The sequence below is a fragment of the Eublepharis macularius genome, chromosome 7 (assembly GCF_028583425.1).
Source record: "Eublepharis macularius isolate TG4126 chromosome 7, MPM_Emac_v1.0, whole genome shotgun sequence".
Taxonomy (NCBI): Eukaryota; Metazoa; Chordata; class Lepidosauria; order Squamata; family Eublepharidae; genus Eublepharis; species Eublepharis macularius.
Genome location: NC_072796.1, coordinates 86,968,876 through 86,986,870, shown reverse-complemented (window position 1 = coordinate 86,986,870; position 17,995 = coordinate 86,968,876). Strand labels below are relative to the sequence as shown.

At 43.3% G+C, this 17,995-nt stretch overlaps 1 protein-coding gene across 1 annotated transcript in view; it reads right to left on the bottom strand.

Moving 5' to 3' along the window:
* Positions 1-11,988, bottom strand: part of RGS20 (regulator of G protein signaling 20) — a 40,113-nt gene extending 28,125 nt beyond the window's left edge. The window contains exon 1 of the mRNA XM_054985434.1: positions 11,872-11,988. Within this exon, the coding sequence (XP_054841409.1) occupies positions 11,872-11,988 (117 nt within the window). The remainder of the gene's footprint in view (positions 1-11,871) is intronic.
* Between the last annotated feature and the right edge of the window lie 6,007 nt (positions 11,989-17,995).

The window sequence follows — 17,995 nt, the reverse complement described above, 5'->3', positions numbered from 1 at the left end:
TTGGATGGGCACGACAAATGCCTTCATTTGGAGAAGCTTTAAGGCTCTCCAAGCAACAAATTAATATGGCCAGACATTGGAAATTGCTCTTCAAGAGCTATGGCCCCTGTAACTGTAATGCATAGGTACACATGGCTCAGAACCACAGCACTAGTCCCTTACCCTATAATGAGAGTAGAAGACCTTCCCCTTGAAGGTACAGATCTATTTTCATCCACCACAGACAAGGCACTCAAAAAGATTAAAGATCTTAAGGTGACAGCAAGGTCATTGGGTATCACACCACTCTACCCAAATCCTTTTAGACAGAGATTTTCCCCAAGCTCATATGTGATTTATAATAGTAAATACAATTGGTTCCATCCCCAACCGATGCACACATTGCCTGGAGGTTCTCAACAGCCTTCTTCTTCTGCCTCTGTTCATCTTCAGAGGAGATACTTGTGAACCAAATCAAAGGACGGTTCCAATAAGCAAGGTTTTAGACACCACATCCTCTTGTGATGTATCAGTCAACCAATCACTTCCTCTACAGGCTTGGGACTAGATCACCTAAGAGGCCTGGGTGTTCTCTATAGTCAACCAAGGCTACTGCCTGGAGTTCAAGACAACTCCACCCAACATTCCCCCTCTGTCCAACCCTCCACTCTTTCCTGCCTTACTCTTAGATGAAGTGCAGTCAATGCTGAACAAACAGGCCATAGGACCGGTTTCATCCATTTGTACCAATGGGGTCTTTTCCCAGTATTTTATTGTGGACAAGCAGTCAGGGGGTTCCTGCCCCATTTTAGACCTCCATTCTCTAAATGAATTTATAGTTTTCAAAGGGTTGCGAATGCTGTTGTTAAAAGATGTTTCCCCCCTGTTAAAAAGTCAAGTTTGGTTTGTTACTATCGATTTAAAAGATGCATACTTTCATGTTCCAATAAACATTCACTACAGAAAGTTCCTTTGCTTTCAATGTGGCTCCAAGAACTACCAATACACGTGTCTTCCTTTCGGCCTCTCCTTTGCCCCTCATATCTTTACGAAAATCATGGCAGTAGTATTAAGGGTGTGCTATTTTTCCCTATCTCAAAAATTAGCTTCTGCTGGGCCACACCAGAGAATCCTGTCTCAGCACATGTATCTAGTTCTTACCATCCTCCAGCAGCTGGGCCTGAGGGTCAATGTGGAGAAGTCATCCCTGGTTCCCTAACAAAAAGTGACATTTGTGGGTGCAGTCTTAAGACTCCCTAGCCCTTGCCTTCCCTACCCCAGAACGGATAGGGAAATTTCTCCTCACTCTGAACAAGAACCTTTCATACAGGCACCAAAGTGCAAAACAAATTCAAAGACTGATAGGTTTTATGGCCTCTCTGACTCTGATAGTTCCATTCGCCAGGCTGAGGCTTCGTCCCCTTCAAAACTGGTTTGTCAGAGAGTTCCATCCACACCACCAGAACCTGTACAAGTAGTTCTCCATCCCAAGATTCATCCACAGGTCCCAGAAGGGGTGGAACAACACACAGAACCTCTTAGTAGGGACCCCTTTGGGCTCCTTCCTGGTTCATGTCTCGATTTACACAGATGCCTCTCTGTTGGGATGGGGCAGGGGGGCTTGTTCTGGTAAAGGGAAAATAGTCCCCTCATTTGCCAAAAAGTTAAACACTGATTTAAGGGAACAACTCACATGCCAACACAGGCAGCTAAATCAGGGGTTCATGCCTGTTTTCCAGTGCACTGCATACAAGCTCAGCACATTTCATTAGCAGTACATTTTGAAAAGCAGGTGAGATTTTGCCATCCCTTAAATCCTAAGCATTGCACCCCAACTTGATCCTCTAGTGGAGAAAGTAAGGATGCCTCTAAGTGAGCATGTGCATATGTGCTAGGACATGCACCATGACCCTGGCCATCTTTTTAATGATTATCGCAATAAAGAGCACCTGTAATGTCCAGTTAACACCATATATATACGTATGCTTCTGCTATGCGTTCTAGAGCAATTATTCCTGAAGTTCATTGCCAGACCTCTTATTCTGTTACAGAAGTGTTTCATGCAGGGGGAATATTGAAATTAAATGCTGTAACCAAGATCTTTGCTTCAGATCAAAATTCTGATTGCACATCTAAATTTGCAATGGCGGGAATTTCATATTACTAAATAGAACCTGCCAGCAGGTGTCGCTACAGGCTTAAAATAAAATCGTTTTGGTGAATGACAGGCAGCCTTTTTGTTTGAGGCTGCACTTGCCTTTGAGTCTCTCTCATGTTATGTGGCCCTCAGAGAGTTCTTAATGCAGAATAAAAAGTAGAAGTCTGCCATCTGTAGTGCAAATGATCATTCTGGTCAATGTGAGTTTAAGATCCACATTGCGAAAACCCGTTCAAGCAAGGACTGCTTTAAACCTTATATAAAGACACTCATTTTGAGCACTTGTATAGTAAACATATTTACTTTAGAACCAAATCTGACTGATTTCAACTGAATAGAATCACCGTTCTTCACATCTGAATGCTGTGTGACTACATCATCTCTGCTTCAAACACAAGTGAAAGGACCTCATTTCCTGCAAACAAACGTTGAGACAGAAATTGGCTGGATATTCATTTTATATGTAAAGGAATTCTGTGTAACTCAAAAGCTTTCCTTTCCTCCTGCAAAACTGATTTTAAAAAGTGCAGTAAAACTGCATTTCCAGTTGTAGACCTTTAAAACAACATTGGTCCTTAGAGAGAGACATAGCTTCCTTAAAAATCCATTGAAAAGTAGTGTCTTGAGTTATTAAAAAGCCCATCCCTCAAAAGAAAAAGCTTTTAACATAATTGCTTCAAAGGGGTGTCAGCTACAGGTTTCAGCAAGTCAGAAACAGGGTTTCCACTTGTTTGCGAACTGTCAATGGCATCCTGAAGAGAGCTACACCCTTCTAAGACCATTGAAGCCAATGGGCTTGCAAGGATGTAATTCTGTTCAAGCTTGCACTGTGTACCAATCTGCATCCCTTCAATCATTTCCATTTATGGTTTGAAAAGTTGTTAAGTACATTCTGCATTAGTAGTGACAGGATCAGATGGTCTCAGGGGGCTGATTTGTCCAGTGGTGTGGGATACCGTTCAGCTTGTCCAGTCTGAGGATGCAGACAGGATTCTTGGAAATGTTGAGACCTGCCACTGACTTGTACAACCTTTGCCCTGCCCTCCCTGCTGCTTAAATTTGCTAGGGAGCCTGGTAAATGGGTCTGGGTGATAGTAAATGTCTGTCTATGAGGGGGTGACTGCTCCAGCTTTGAAGTGGGCAATGGTGCATCCAGAAGAACTGACTTACCATACATCTTCAAATGCACTATTATTGAGCAAGGTGATTGAATGAGTGGAGGCTGGGTAACTTCAGGGATTCTTGAATGAAGCAAATTGTTTGGATCCATTTCAATGTGGTTTCAGACCTGGCTATGTTACTGAAATGGCCTTGGGTGCCTGGTGGATGACCTGTACTGTTAATTCTCCTGGGCCTCTTGGCAGCTTTTGATACCATCAATCATAGTATCCTTCTAACTGCCTTTTGGGACTGGGTGCACCGTTCTGCAGTGTTTTCAGTCCTACCTTAAAGGTGTGGTGCTGGGGGATTGCGGCTCTGCCTCTTAGTCTTTGATCTGCAGGGTTCAGCAAAGTTTCATCTTGTCCCCCATGCTTTTCAACATCTATGTAAAGCCACTGGGAGAGGTCACAAAGGGATTTGGGGTGAGTTGCCAGTAACATGTGGATGGGACTCACCTCTATCTCACTCTTCCAGCGGATTCCAGGAAGGCTGTGGAAACTGAACAGTTGCCTGGAGGCAGCTTTAGAATGGATGACAGCTAACAAACTGAAACTGAATGCTGACAAAACAGAGGTGCTACCAGTGGGAGAAAAAGGCTTGACCCGGGAAATGGGATATCTCCTGTTCTGAAAGAGGTTGCACTCCCTGAAAGGAGCACTTTGAAGCTTGGGAGTACTCCTGGACCCAGGCCTCCTGTTGGATAAACTTCTATTAGCTACTGTTAGGACAGAATATGGGAAAACAGAATGGTTTCCAATTGGCAAGGGTGCCAGACAAGGATGCATATTATCTCCTTACCTGTTCAACCTCTATGCAGAGCATATCATAAGAAAAGTGGGATTAGATTTAGAAGGAGCTAGAGTAAAAATTGGCAGAAGGAACATTAACAATTTGAGATATACAGATTAGAGATGGGCACGATCGGCATTACGATAAAAAAATACCCACGATAATGGCGATCGGCATTACAATTGAAAAATACCCACGATAATGGCGATTGCGCGATCGGGACCCGGCAGACTGGTGTCGTCCACGGTGACCGATCCAGCGTTCGGGGAGGTGCTTGATCGGGGCGATCAGGCTCGGATTGGGAAGCCAGATACACAGGCGCCAGCAATCTATTCCCCTGGCAACGGAGCCAGGGGAATGCCTGAGCTGTGTTTGCCCTCCTTCTGTCGCCCTGGAAATCCGAATGGAAGCCCAACTTGCCTTGAACAGCAGGGCTTCCTTCCACCCACAGAGCAGCAAAGCACTCACCAGTTGGGAGAAGACACCCAGGGGAGGGAGGGGGAAGGGGGTGTTCTGTAGCCATGGGCACTCCAATCTCATCCCTGCAAACCCTGAGAGGCAGCTCTGACGGCCAAACACAGACAAGCGGCCAGACCCCCCGCCCCGAGGGGAGGCGGCTCGTCGCCGTCTCCCCGTGCCCGCCAGGCCCAGCAGCCACCATCTTCACCCACCGTTCATTTCTCGCCAGCATACTCCTTTTTGGCCTGGCGGGCGGGCAGATGAGGGGTGCCGCCGTCGAGCAGCCAGACCCCCCGCCCCTGAGGGGAGGTGGCTCATCGCCGCCTCCCCGTGCCCGCCAGGCCCGGTGGTCACCACCACCACCCACCTTCCCGCATAGCTGGGAACAGTGGGGCGCCCCTCCGCTTTGGCCTCCCCAATCCACGATTCCAGATCCCTGATCCACGGATCGGAAACGGGAGATGATCGGTGTGGATCTCTAGTTCGGGATCGTTGCCGGCACCGATCCACGATCAGCTTGATCGGTAATTTTTTTTGGATTGTGCCCACCTCTAATACAGATGCCTCCATATTACTGGCAGAAAATAGCAAAGACTTAATGAGGTTTACCAGGTGCCATTATTTACCTCCATGACATGAGAAGCTTCAGCTGTCCCTTTCTGCAGATTAAGTCTTTTTTTTAAAGGGTAAGGACATTTTTCTCCAGGGTACCCTACTCACACAAAATCCTGGATCATGTCTACTTTGGCCTAGAAAGGCTCCCAACTACTGACTAGTTCTGCCTGTGGAACTTTTACCTAACTAGCTGTTGCAACTGCACAGATGAAACTTTGTGCTTATTGGGCATGAAGAATTTTGAACATATCCTAAAGGAAACCATTAATGAAGCTTTTCCTTTTCCTTTTCTGTTACACTTGTTTCCTGTCAACTCGCTGCATTAAAGAGTATAGCTAATGATTTCAAGGGCCCAATTAGCCAGCTGTGCTTCCTGAGCCTATCACTTTGACCCTGAGCAAGAGGCAAAAAACATCTGTCTTCGTTGATATCAAAGCTCCTGCAGGGATTTGGAATGGATTAGCTCGGCAGGCTCCCCAGCAGGAAGATCAATTCGTGAGTCAGTCACGTGCCCGCGTGCCAGCAGTGTTCCTTGAGACTCAACTGTTAATCTGCTTGCTGGGTTATTAGATTCTACATGGGAGTCTGCCGCTGCTCTTCCAGGCTGCCTTGCAGCCTTCTTGCATGGAGTTGTCTGCTGAGAAAAACCCTTTCAAGCAGGTGCTCAGTTGTACAGCCATCAGTGCTGAACCACTGCGTTAAGCGTCCTTCTGCTTCTGAGCTAGGGTAGAAAGTTACAGGACCGTAGAACCAATATTCCCCAAATCATCATTGATATCTTTGAATTCTACCAATAGCAAATTACACCATCTCTTCCTTCCAATGGATTCTAAGAGAGGCAAATACATTTTCCTAGAAATTTCCTAGAAATTTTCCTAGAATAAGCTTTTTTATATATTTAGAAAATGCACCTTACCAGACTAAAACAATAACACAAAACTAACACAGACAATAAAAGCAAGTCAACAAAAACAGATCACACCAGTAAAAAACTCAATAAAAACAAGGCAAGCCCCAAAAAAACATGCTTGAGAATCAAGGTACATAAAACAAACAGAGCAATCTAAAATGATATTGATTAAACAAGTCTCAGATTAGAAGCAGACTATTTACTTATTTTTCTATTTATTTATGTATAGTTGGCCTTTCTCACTGAGACTCAAGGCAGATTGCATAGTGTGAGATTAGTACAGTCAGTTTCAAGGACATTTCAATAAACAATGCACTAGGGTATATAAATGTGAATTTGCAATGACATAACATCAGCAGAAATCCAATACAGAGCTAACGAAATGCTGAAACAGAGCACAAGCAATTCTAAGACTGACATATTAAACAACATAGAACTACCCAGTAGGATCATACTTTAAGCAACAGATAGCAATAGTAGCACATAGTGGTGAAGTCTGTGGTCCCTATATCCTTAGTGAAGCATCTCTTTGAGACCATTTCCTTACAGTATATCCTCCTATCTGAATAAGAAAGCCCTCTTGAATAATTAAGTTTTGCATCATTTGTGGAAAGCAAGGAGAGTGGGGGCTTTCCTGACCTTTTTTGGTTGCCTGTTCCATAAAGTAGCTGTGACCACAGAGAAAGCACATGTACGGGCAGCTGTTGATTTTGCCCCTGTGCAGGGTAGCATCTGCAGGAGGCTTTGTTCAGATGAGCGAAGTTACTGTGGAGGAACATAGGGAGAGAGGCGGTCCCATAGGTAAGCTGGGCCAAAGCTCTGAACAGCTTTATATGTGATAGCCAGTACCTTGAACTGAGCTGAGTTACTGATAACACACACAAAAAAGATGGAACTCCCATAGTTAGAATCCGAAGAGAAATGTTTTGGCCTGGTTCCTAAAGGAAAATAAATCAGGAAACAAACAAAAATCAGGGTGGACAGCATTTCAAAGGCAAAGTGCTGCTACCGAAAAAGCCCTGTCTCTGGTCACCCTTGCCTCACCTCTGAAGGTGGGAGCACAGACAGCAAGCCTTGAAAATAGCATCTCAGCTGGTAGACTGGACAATATGGGGGAGGCAGAACTTCAAGTATTCTTGTACCAAGCCATTTAGGGACTTAAAGCTAAGAACCAGCACTTTGTGTCATTGCCAGAAAAAGATTGACAGCCAGCGTAGATCTTCCAACACAGGGATGACTTATTTCCTGTATGCAACCCAACAATAACCTGGCTACCACATTCTTGACCAACTGAAGTTTCTGAACATTTTTCAAAGACACTCTCACAATAGAGTGCATTACAATGATTGACTTATTTATTTTAAAACATTTCTATGCTACCTTTCCGCCCAAATAGGTTCCCCAAGATATCAAACATCAAAACATTTCAACTTTTAAAAACATTTAAAATAAAGTGTGTGTGTGTATAGTTCAGTAACAACATATAAACATATATAACACCAAAACCAGGGAAGATGGCCAATAACAGTTACTTGGAGTATGCCAAAAAAAACTAAAAAGTCTTCACTTGCTAGCAGAAGACAACAACACAGAGAGAGAGAAATGAATCTCCTTTGGCAGAGAGTTCCAGAGTTTTGGCACCATGACTGAAAAGGCTCTTTCTTGGGTTGACATCCATTCAGATGATCGAGGCACCTGAAGCAGAGCCTCCAAAGATGACCAGAGTCTATGGGTAGGTTCATATCTGAGAAGGTGGTCCTTAAGGTATGTTTGTCCCAAACTATATAGGCCTTTACAGGTCAACACCAGTGCCTTGTATAGGGCTCAGAAACCAATTGTGAGCCAGCATAGAGGGAAGAAGACTGGAGTAATGACCCACTCCAATCATCATTCTGGCCCCAGCATTCTGTAGCTTCTGGGCAGTCTTCAAAGGCAGCCCCACATTGCAGTTAACTAAGAGATACTTCCAGGGCATGTACCACAGTGGCAAGATCTCCCCCTCCCACCCAGGAAAGACTGCAACTGGCTCACAAAAGGAAGTTGGTGAAAGGCACCCCTGGCTACCACAACAAGTGTGTTGATGCCCATCTTTAGCACTGCTGGCCTGGTCTGAATGGACCTGGCAATGCTATCTCACAGCATAATTATTAACAGTTCCATTACTCAGGCTAGTAAAAAGTGTTTGTTTGAGCTCGGTCTTTTTCAGTGACCACTCCAGTTTTATGAGACAAGTTTCCCCACTTTTGTACCTTTGGGGAAACAGCCATCATACATTTTCTAAAAGCATACCTAGAACCTCACTGAAAAATGAGTAACATGAGATACCAGAAGGGCACCTGCAGAGTGTCATTGCCTGGGGTATTTTTTACCATGTTAATAAATGAGCTATTCTGCCTCGTAGGTCACTCTTAAAAACAGAAGTGAAAATTACGCACCCCCACACCCAACAAGGCAAATCTCTTTCCTTGGTTCAGTACACGAGTTTCCTTTTTTCTATGCAAGCAGTGATGGCGGTGTGTGTGTGTGTGTGTGTGTCTTTTAAATTAGCAAACAATACTGTGCGAAGAGCCATTCTTCATATCCTCAGTGTCAACAGGGGTTATGTTTGTTTTTCTTTTAGAAAGGCAGACAAGGCATGTTCCTCAGAGAGGTAGGGCTTTGGGATTCTTCAAAGATGGACGCCTGGCAACCAGTGGGAGACCAGGGAGGGGGCAGGGACATAGGAGGTAGGGGTGGCCATCAGCCGACAGCCCGACTAGGGGGCTAGGAACACTACTGGCTGGGGCCTTGTGAACTGTGACACAAAGAAATCAAACGGATGCCTTGTCTTTACTGGCATGGTCTCCAAACATCACAATGTTGCTGTCTGTGGTATGTATGTATGTATGTATGTATGTATGTATGTATGTATGTATGTATGTAATGGAACAGTCTGCTCCTCCCCTAATATCTGTGTGATTTAGTTTCATCCTACTTGGTGGAGTTCTTTTTTCAGTTCCCAGTTTTGTGCGTTAGCTGAAGTTGTTGGTTGTCGGTGTTGTCTTCTTGCAACTGAAAGGCTGATGTTTTGAGCCAGCTTGTCCCTGCTGAATAGACCTGAGGATGAGCGCCTGAGTACTCTAACCTGGAACCCACAGCCAAAGGGGGATATTACACAGACTTCAAATCAGGCTGTCCCAAATTTGCTTTTGAGGGCTGCTTTACATACCCAAGTTCCAGAGTCATGTGTAGTTTGCCTCTTAAAAACAGGCATAATGTTCTTATTGAGCTGAATTCCCAGAATTATGCACTGACTTATATGATAAATAGAAAACAAATACAAAGCAAGCTTACCTATTCATATTCAATGGAGCAAATATTAGCGGCTTGTCTGCTTGCCAGCTTTTCAAAATTCACCTTTCATGGATTCTCCCTTGTGACGATAAGCTCTACTTAAGATGAATTAGACTAAACAATACAGCCAGAACCACTTAAACTGACCTATTTCAACCTTTCTGGCATTTGCAAAAAAAAAAAAAAAAAAAAGAAGCTAGAAATAAACAGCTCACAGGGCTAATCTGAGTGTCATGATGAATATTTTAAACAGTTTTTAAATGCTGCCTAGTAATTAAAATGATTTGTGGACACACAGGTGATACTATATAAATTTTACCTAATGAAAAGACCAGAAATATATAGATTTAAGCCTAAGGATCCAGCTATGGTATATCTATGAACTGGGTATTAAGAGGGAGAAATACAAGTCCGGGGAAGGATTAATTTCCCATAGGAACCTGGCCAAGGTTCAGTGCTGGAGAGGATTAGTCCAGAAACCAATAAACTCAGAGTAAGGCCAGTGTCAGAAAACAAACAAATCACATCAGGAGGATTAAAAAAATGAAAGGTTGGAGCAAAAGCAGATTCAGGCAACTATGTTCAGAATAAACATCCAAGGTCTTGACATGGTCTTAAACTCCAGGCAACCAAGTAGAAAGACAACAGGCAGTCAAAGGCCCCGCCGGATTCATGAAAGTCACGTATGCAGGATTCATGAGCTGAAACTGGCTTGCAATGCCCAGAAGAAAGTAAATAAGTTGCACAAAAATTCTGTACTTAGTAACCTGCTTTTCTCTAACTATGTAACAAAACAATATGCAAAAGTAGTAAATTAACATTCATGTGTTGTACCTTTTCCTAGAAAATATTAGCAGAGGGGAAGAAAAGATGGGATTTCTTTCAGAGCAGTCTGTGAAGGAGGGAGTGCTTTTATAAACTTAGGGAAACATTAGTTCTGCCTTCTGGCAATTGGAAACCCCAGCAATATCACTTCAGCAACACTTCTTCTAAATTTTTAAGCTGTTCTCCGTAAGAAGGCTGGAGATACGTGGTTTAAAAATAAAAACTGAAATTCTCAGGAACTTTTCTTGGCTGGAAGCCAGTGATCATGGTCCAAGGCATGGATGAAACCATCCAGATAACTAGGTCACTGGCCGCTGCATGATGAGCAGTTGGCCGGGACTCTATGAAGTTCAGAACTATCACTCTGTTCAGACATTCATCCATATATTCACTGAAAGCATACAGGGGAATGAGATACTTCCCCTACTTTCCAATGTCCACATGTTCAGCCAAACAATTTCAGCAACCCCTATGTGCACACAAGTATAGGGATGTAAACTCCTTCGCACAATCATGAAGGGTGCACACAAGCTGGCACAATCACATCAAGAATTCTATGTACATACAAGTGTGTTCGCACAGTGCCAGCAGTGTCTTAAGAAAAGGTGCAGCCCAATGGTTGAAACGGGACACTGTGGTAGGTCCTGTGGCTCTCTTCTATGCACATCCAATGGATGTTCTGATGAACGTCTGAAGGAAACTCCCATCAAATGCAGCCATAGACTTCCTGAATGCGTAGAATGAATTCATGATGACACACCATGTGATCAGGCTTTCACTGCCTGACCATTTAGCAGTTCCAGCTTAGCAGGTGTTCCAGTTCAATTAGGGCACAAACCACACAAATGTTCAAAACTTACAGGCCTTCTGAAGCGGTTTCTAGACCAGTTACTGTGTTTAAATTTCATGAGGTAAAGGCTGTGGCCACTGTAAAAGTCTAATGGATTCCTGTGCTCCCTTCACCCTCCTTTGGGCAGGTTGATTCTCTCAGTGTCTTGGTTTGTGGAAACCATAGTTTTCTGTGACATCTGAATGAGGTAAACCATGGTCTCCCATCAATAATTTCATACTCTGCATGTAAAATTCTTATTAGAGATTACCGGGAGATGCAGGTCACCACCATCAATCACCTGGTAACAACACTTAGCAACTCTGTAAGGTAGATCAGTATGTAGATGACCTGTCCAAAGCTATTTTATTAGTCTGTGGCAACAGTAAGGTATTTGCTGGCTCATAGTCCCTTAGCCACTATGATACATTAGCTCATTTCATTTCCTACCTGGGGATTACCTGAAAAAATATTTTAGAAGTATTTCTAAGACCATTTGAGATCAGAGAAAATATTCAATCACCAAATATCAGGCACACATTCCCCCCCATAAAAAATGTATTTATGAAACAGTCCTAAGCGACTGAAGAAGGCAGACGCATTGTTTGTAAAGTACCAAGTAATACATTTAGACATAGAGTGTGATTTTACAGCAGTTCTTCAATTTGGCTTGTATTGCTATTACTTTGCCAACAGAAATCACTCTGGAGCTCTGCACCCACTCCCTGCATGAATGATTAGAGATTTCTGAATGATTCTATAATACCTGAATCCATCCCTCTTCTTATTTGTGTATCCTGGACTTTTCCTTACCTTGAAAAATGGCTGAGTTTTCTTTGAGGTGTCTTCATTTTCTTCTTTCACAGTACAGCTCTGTTTCCTAAAGGAAAATAAATACTGCCCCCACCTTAACAGATCACAGAAGGGCATGCTTTGGAATTCAAATCCACATGTAGTTTTCTTGGGGAAATGACCCCATTTTTTAAGAAACACGGCCAAAATTCAGATACTGAAGTAAATTAAAGCAGCATAAGATTAACTTCTTGCATCAAGGCAAGTGAAGTTTGTTAAATCTTTCCTGCAGTGCTGATGGCTGGGAAGGCAAACAGGATTATCCGTTCACTGAGTAGCAATTCCTTTCCAGTCCACGCAATATTAATTTTTTGCTAGTTCTCTCTTGTATGTCTTGATATGTTGGTACAGGTTTTTATTTTTTTAAAAAATGTGCATTCTGATTTTGCATCTATGATGAAGCACATAGGAGGATACCTGAACTCCTTGGAACTGTCTCCAATAAGACAGAGTGCAAATTAGCAGCATACAGTTAATTGGTTTTACATGTTGCCTTGTACAGAAAAGATTAGGCGCAGGACGACAGTTCCATTGGGCACATACCACTGAACTGATGAGTCCAACTTAGGCTGGTGGTATTTGTCAATCAGAGTAGGAAATTGAACAGATGGTCTTCAGTTAATCCGTCCAATCTAAATGAAAATTCCATATTACCAATGGACACACAGAGACTTCAGGTAGGTTATTAATAGACCTTTGATCTTTGCTTAAATAGAACACAGTTTCTCTCATAAGAATTGATTAACAGGTTATGTTAAACAGCACCATTTAGATTATATGTATTCATCATTCATTCAGCCTCCTGAAATAAAGGTGGGAGCTGAAGAATACAGAGTGAAACTGGAGGCTAAATTGTTGTTACTGATTCATTCATTAAATCCTGTTAATAATATGGCCACTTCAGACTGCTAGCAATACTTTCATAATTATATTTGTGACAAATTGTTGCCCTTTGGTTTCACCCTGTTCTACACTTGCTGTAATCCAATTACGGTAGAGAATTTCACATTTCACAGATTTCACATTTTGTTGAGTGCAATTACTTTCAGATCAGCTTTTGAGACTAACTAATACATGTGCATATTCTATTACATTGGGGCAATGGTTCCTCTTTTGTTTCCCACAAAGGGGATCTTACATTTATAAGATATTGAATATAAGACGGCTCTTATATTCATATGCAACATTCCAGTGCTGTTTTACAAAGGCCAACAATTCTGCTTATGTGACGTTCCAGCTGAAAGTTTTAACTCCATCATTTGTTCACATTCCCATGGTTATTTTGTGAACATGCTTTGTGCAATTAGCAATTTTGATTATTAACAAAATGGTCTTTCATTTTCTTGTAATTTCAATATGATACTTGCCCTCTTGGACGATGCCTCAAAAGTTTCAGCATATTGGAGTTTTAGGCAGAAGTATTCAGGGAGTCTGAGGCTTGGAAGCACTTTGGATTTGGCTACAGAACAAACATGTACCTTTCTCACATGGTGTTAAGCCTGGAATCTCCTGCAATGGGGTGAGCTAATTTTAGAAGACTTGATCCCCCCCCCCCCGAATAATAAGTAGCTTGTGTGAGGGATAAAGCATATGAGATGCTGGGAGTTCTATGATCAGAGCACTGAGCTTTAAAAAAAAATGCACTTATGAGGTGCACGGCCATGGGTAATTCAGGACCACAGAGAGCAAGGTTTCAGGCTCTTCTCTTGTGAGCCATTTCCCCCGGGAGCTAATATTCATTCTCTCGGGGAACCATGCATTCAAAACCTCCCCAATGTTGGCTCCCCAGTTCTCAGATCAGGAAAACGACATGGAGCAGAAAGCTTATTCCTGCGGTCCTGATTAGAATCAAATCCCCACATACCTGATAACTGCATTTATTTTAAAAAGCTGGGAGCCCCTATCCTGCAACTCTCAGCATTTGAATAGGTTTAGACCTGAGAGAATTCTTCTGCTAGGCCGTCATTTGCTTCTTTGCCACTTTCTCCTCAATACTCACTTTCTTAGCAGCACTTTCCATCTTATCTGGATTCTCCTGCCATCAAACTCATCCCAACCCCTCTTCCTTTCTCATTTGCTGGTGTCTGACCCTGTGCCTGCCATTCTATTTAATACAGGAAATAAATTTTACAGGCAGGGCACAAATTACTTCTATGTGCTGAACAGTACCTTAACACTTGTAAGAAAACAGGGGTCCTCATGCATCAGATCACCATTAATGGTCACTCTACATGTTACTACTTTTACAAATTTTCCACAGAGCCAACCTGTGCTCTGCACAGACACACATCAGCTCTGGGGATTGGCATCAATAAAAAACAGAATGCAAATGGGCGGGTAGGGGGGGGGTTGTCCTCTTTCTGCTGCCACATGTGAACACAATACCTCCACATGGAGCAGCAGAAATGGGGAAATGTCTCCCTTCTGCATTGTTTGCATGGGGGAGGGGGGAGCTTGAGAGAGAGGCAAGAGCATTCCCTGTCCTGGTGGCAGCTTTCTGAGCCCATTTGCACTCTCTTTTTTTATAGACACCAATCCATGGAGCTGATGTGTGTCTGTGCAAAGCATGAGTTGGCTCCATGGAGAACTTGCAAAAGAAGCAGAGTAGCCCTTAATCTAGGAGCTTCGTGAGGCTCCTCCCTCACTAGTGCCCTCACCTGATGGCCTGCCATCCTAGCAGCTCTCCAGGCAGATGTCCTCCAACCTCAGATGGGCAGGGAAGGGGGTTGTACCACCTTGTTCCTTCTCCTGCCTTGGGAGCAGCAGCACACACCAGCTGTCTCTCCCTGCAAAATCCTCCTCAGCTAGCACAGGAACCTGAATTTAAAGGCCTCCCCTTGCCCCACCTCCCTGGCTCTGCCCCCAATCACCACCAAGTCTCCCTGACTGACCCTGCTCCCACCCTATCTGATAGGAGGGCTGGGTAGATTCTGCAGTCTCCTGGCCCCTCCCACTCCATCCCAGCCTAGGGTGGGGCATTTGGTCCGCTCTCTGCCTGGCTTGCCCCTGCTGCTTCTTAACTCTCCCCAGTGGCTCCCTTGGCATCTTGGGGCCTGTGCCTGTCTGGGCTGTGCTGATGGCAATCTCCTGTGGGCCTGGATGAGGTGGAGCCATCTGGGCAACTGCAGAAGGGTGAGTCTGCTGAGTGGCTGCAGGCTGTTTCCCAGAGTTGTGCCTGGGCGTCGGCTGCAACTGGCCTAAGGGTGAGAGAGGCTTGGGGACCTATAGAGGCTCCTGCAACTGAGGTACTGCCAGAGGCTGTGCTGCAGGGCCTGAAGATGATGTCTGCTGCTGCAGGGCTGGTGGTGGAGGTGGACAGAAGGCTAGCATCACCGGACAATCCTGTTTGTGTCACTGGAAACCAGATGCTCTAGAAGGTCCACAAGCAACAGCATAGAGGCCAAAGTTTCTCTGTTGTAGCTCTCCCAGTAACTGATCTTCAGAGGCAAACTGCCTTGGAACATGGAGGTTGGCTATAAGCAAGCAGTAGCTGTTTCAGCTATCTGGCTGCATACTATTTCAACAAATCCATTCTTGCCACCCAGTTTATATTAACTCAGAAGAATTTTCTGTGGACAAGTCCTTTTGCCAGGTCTACATCAGATTTTGGAAACAAAACAGGGTCATCCCTGATTAGAACTTGGCTGGGAGACCACCAACAAAGTCCAGGTTGTTATGCCAGAGGCAGGCATTGGCAAATCTCCTCTGAACATCTCTTGCCTTGAAAACCCTGGGGCGGGGGGGGGGGAGGTCACCATAAATCAGCTGTGATTTGATGGCAAAACATAATAGTTTTGAATTCTTGGTGGAAGACTTTGGCTTTCTAGAAGCACAATACTAGTTTAAATCAGAAGTGACTGTACTCCAAGGAACACCTCACCCGTGCAGTAACTGTGTCCCAATTCTTAGCTCCAGGTTAGGAGCTGTAGCTGTGGTAGAGTCATTTGCAAGCATGGCGTATTCCTTTTATATTCAAGTTTGTATGGTAAAAATGTATATCCATTACTTTTTGAATGAGAGCATAAATGCAGACTGCTAGAGTCCTTCGTATTTTGCTGGCTAGTTAAACCCACAGCAAAGACAAAGGATGGTCTTTCTGAGCACTCTCTGTTTCCCCAGGCAGTGAGAAGTTCAGAAGCGGCATTGCAGGGTATATTTTATATTGGAGGGGAGAGCATAGTGGAAGCAAATATCCACTCCTGTAGAACAAAACAAATCCTCCAACTCTCTAGCAGATTTAAGGCATAGCCATAGGAGGTACTACTGCTGAAAAGACAAGGAACTTTGGTGGTATTGAGTGATGAAACAAAAGCTCTGAAATGTAACTCCAGCTTTGGATGTTGGCCAATTTGCACTGGCACAAAGTGTTAGCAAAAAATGAAGGAAAATGATAGCCTTCCAGGTAGATATGGATGAAACACAATCATGTTTTGCTGAGAATGCTCAAAATCTTGGATAGACTAGGTCCAGGTATTCCTGGCTCCACTCTTTGTAGCACAGCAGCTAAGGAAAACATGGAGGGCACACAATATCCAAGTCTTTGACTAGCTCTTTTGTATCCCTGTTGCTGTGCTTGTAGCGGCTGCAATGAGTCCAATGAGATATCCGGTTTTACTGTCTATAATGAGTGATGCTTCTCAACCAGGTAAGATGGAACATGACTCTTGGCTCACCTCTTAGCTGTTAAGAGAGAACTTAGAGGTGTTACAGACTTTCCCCCTAGTTGGTGTTCTTGCTGCTTTCATTTCTGATCATTAAGAAAACTGGAACACATCGTTTTTATTTCCTATGAGCACTGTCTAGCCCAACTTAATTAAAAACTACACATTCCAGTATTTTCAGTGGTGTATAACAAGCATTCCATTTCCAAAGTGGAGTGTTTGTTAATCCCCAACCCAATTCCAAAATTTGGTAGCACTCCCATGTAGGCGGGTGCGTATGTGATTTTCTTTCTCCCTATCACCTGTTTAGATTATGAAAAGCTCACCATCTTTTCATTTTCCTAATGCTCTTACAATCTAGACTGAATTTGGAATGACTTAAATTGATTTTGTGCTGACTTTAAATTCTGTCTGGTATGCAACTGGACATGAGCTTTCCCATGTTTGATTTCTTTTTTAATGTCAAGTATATTATGTGAATTATATGAGCACTCTATATTAGCCTAACCTTTTGCATATTCTTTACTTTCAGAAGACTTCCATTCTGTGTCTTTTACGAGAATTACACTGTAGAAGAAAAATAATAAAATTTAGTTAGGTCGAAGGATTTGAAAGGTTAGCAGGTAGCAATTAAGCAAGTAACTGCAGTGTATGCCAAATGTTTTCAACCAGATTATTTTAGATTCCTCAAGATCTCCAAATATCTGAGAATCTTTACCCTTGCACACTTCAATGTTCTACCTTCAGCCCTCCTGGAAGGCAGATACCACTGTGTCCCACTCCCTCAATAGCTCTGCACAGGCTGCACTGCACATCCTACAACAACATCCAATCTCAATATATAGCTCCAATCTTGTCAACTTTACCAGGAAGATCTGAACAACTTTATGTCTCCCTCCTTCTTGCAGATTTTTCCAAGAAAATGAATAAAGTTGCTCAATTTTGCCTTTGGGCAGGCAGGATACTCAAGCAGCTGACTGAGCCTTAATAACCTTACTTCCTTGTCTGAGGGGAAGGTATCATCTTTCTGTCTCCCTCACAATTTACAATCACTGTTCTTTACTAGTCACACTGTATGTAACTTCCCTATTTTTTATTTTACTTTTCCCTGACTCTCTGGAGCTGATCTTGTATTGAAATAAATGTTGACTGACTGAAGTAACTGTAGTTTCCAGAACATTTAAAACAGAGGTCTTTAATATTTGTTACAGAAAAGGAAAGACACCATTTTTTCTTTACAACTTCCCCAAAACTTTTATCAGCAAGAATAATTTCTATAAGTTTTCAGTGTATTGCTTTACAGTACCCATTTTCCATTTAATCTGATAATTAGGCAACACAACGTGATGAAATAAAAAGGTGCCTAGGATTGTTGTTCCGTCTCATTTTCTTTAAAAAGTAAACCAACGAACCCTCGTTGGCTT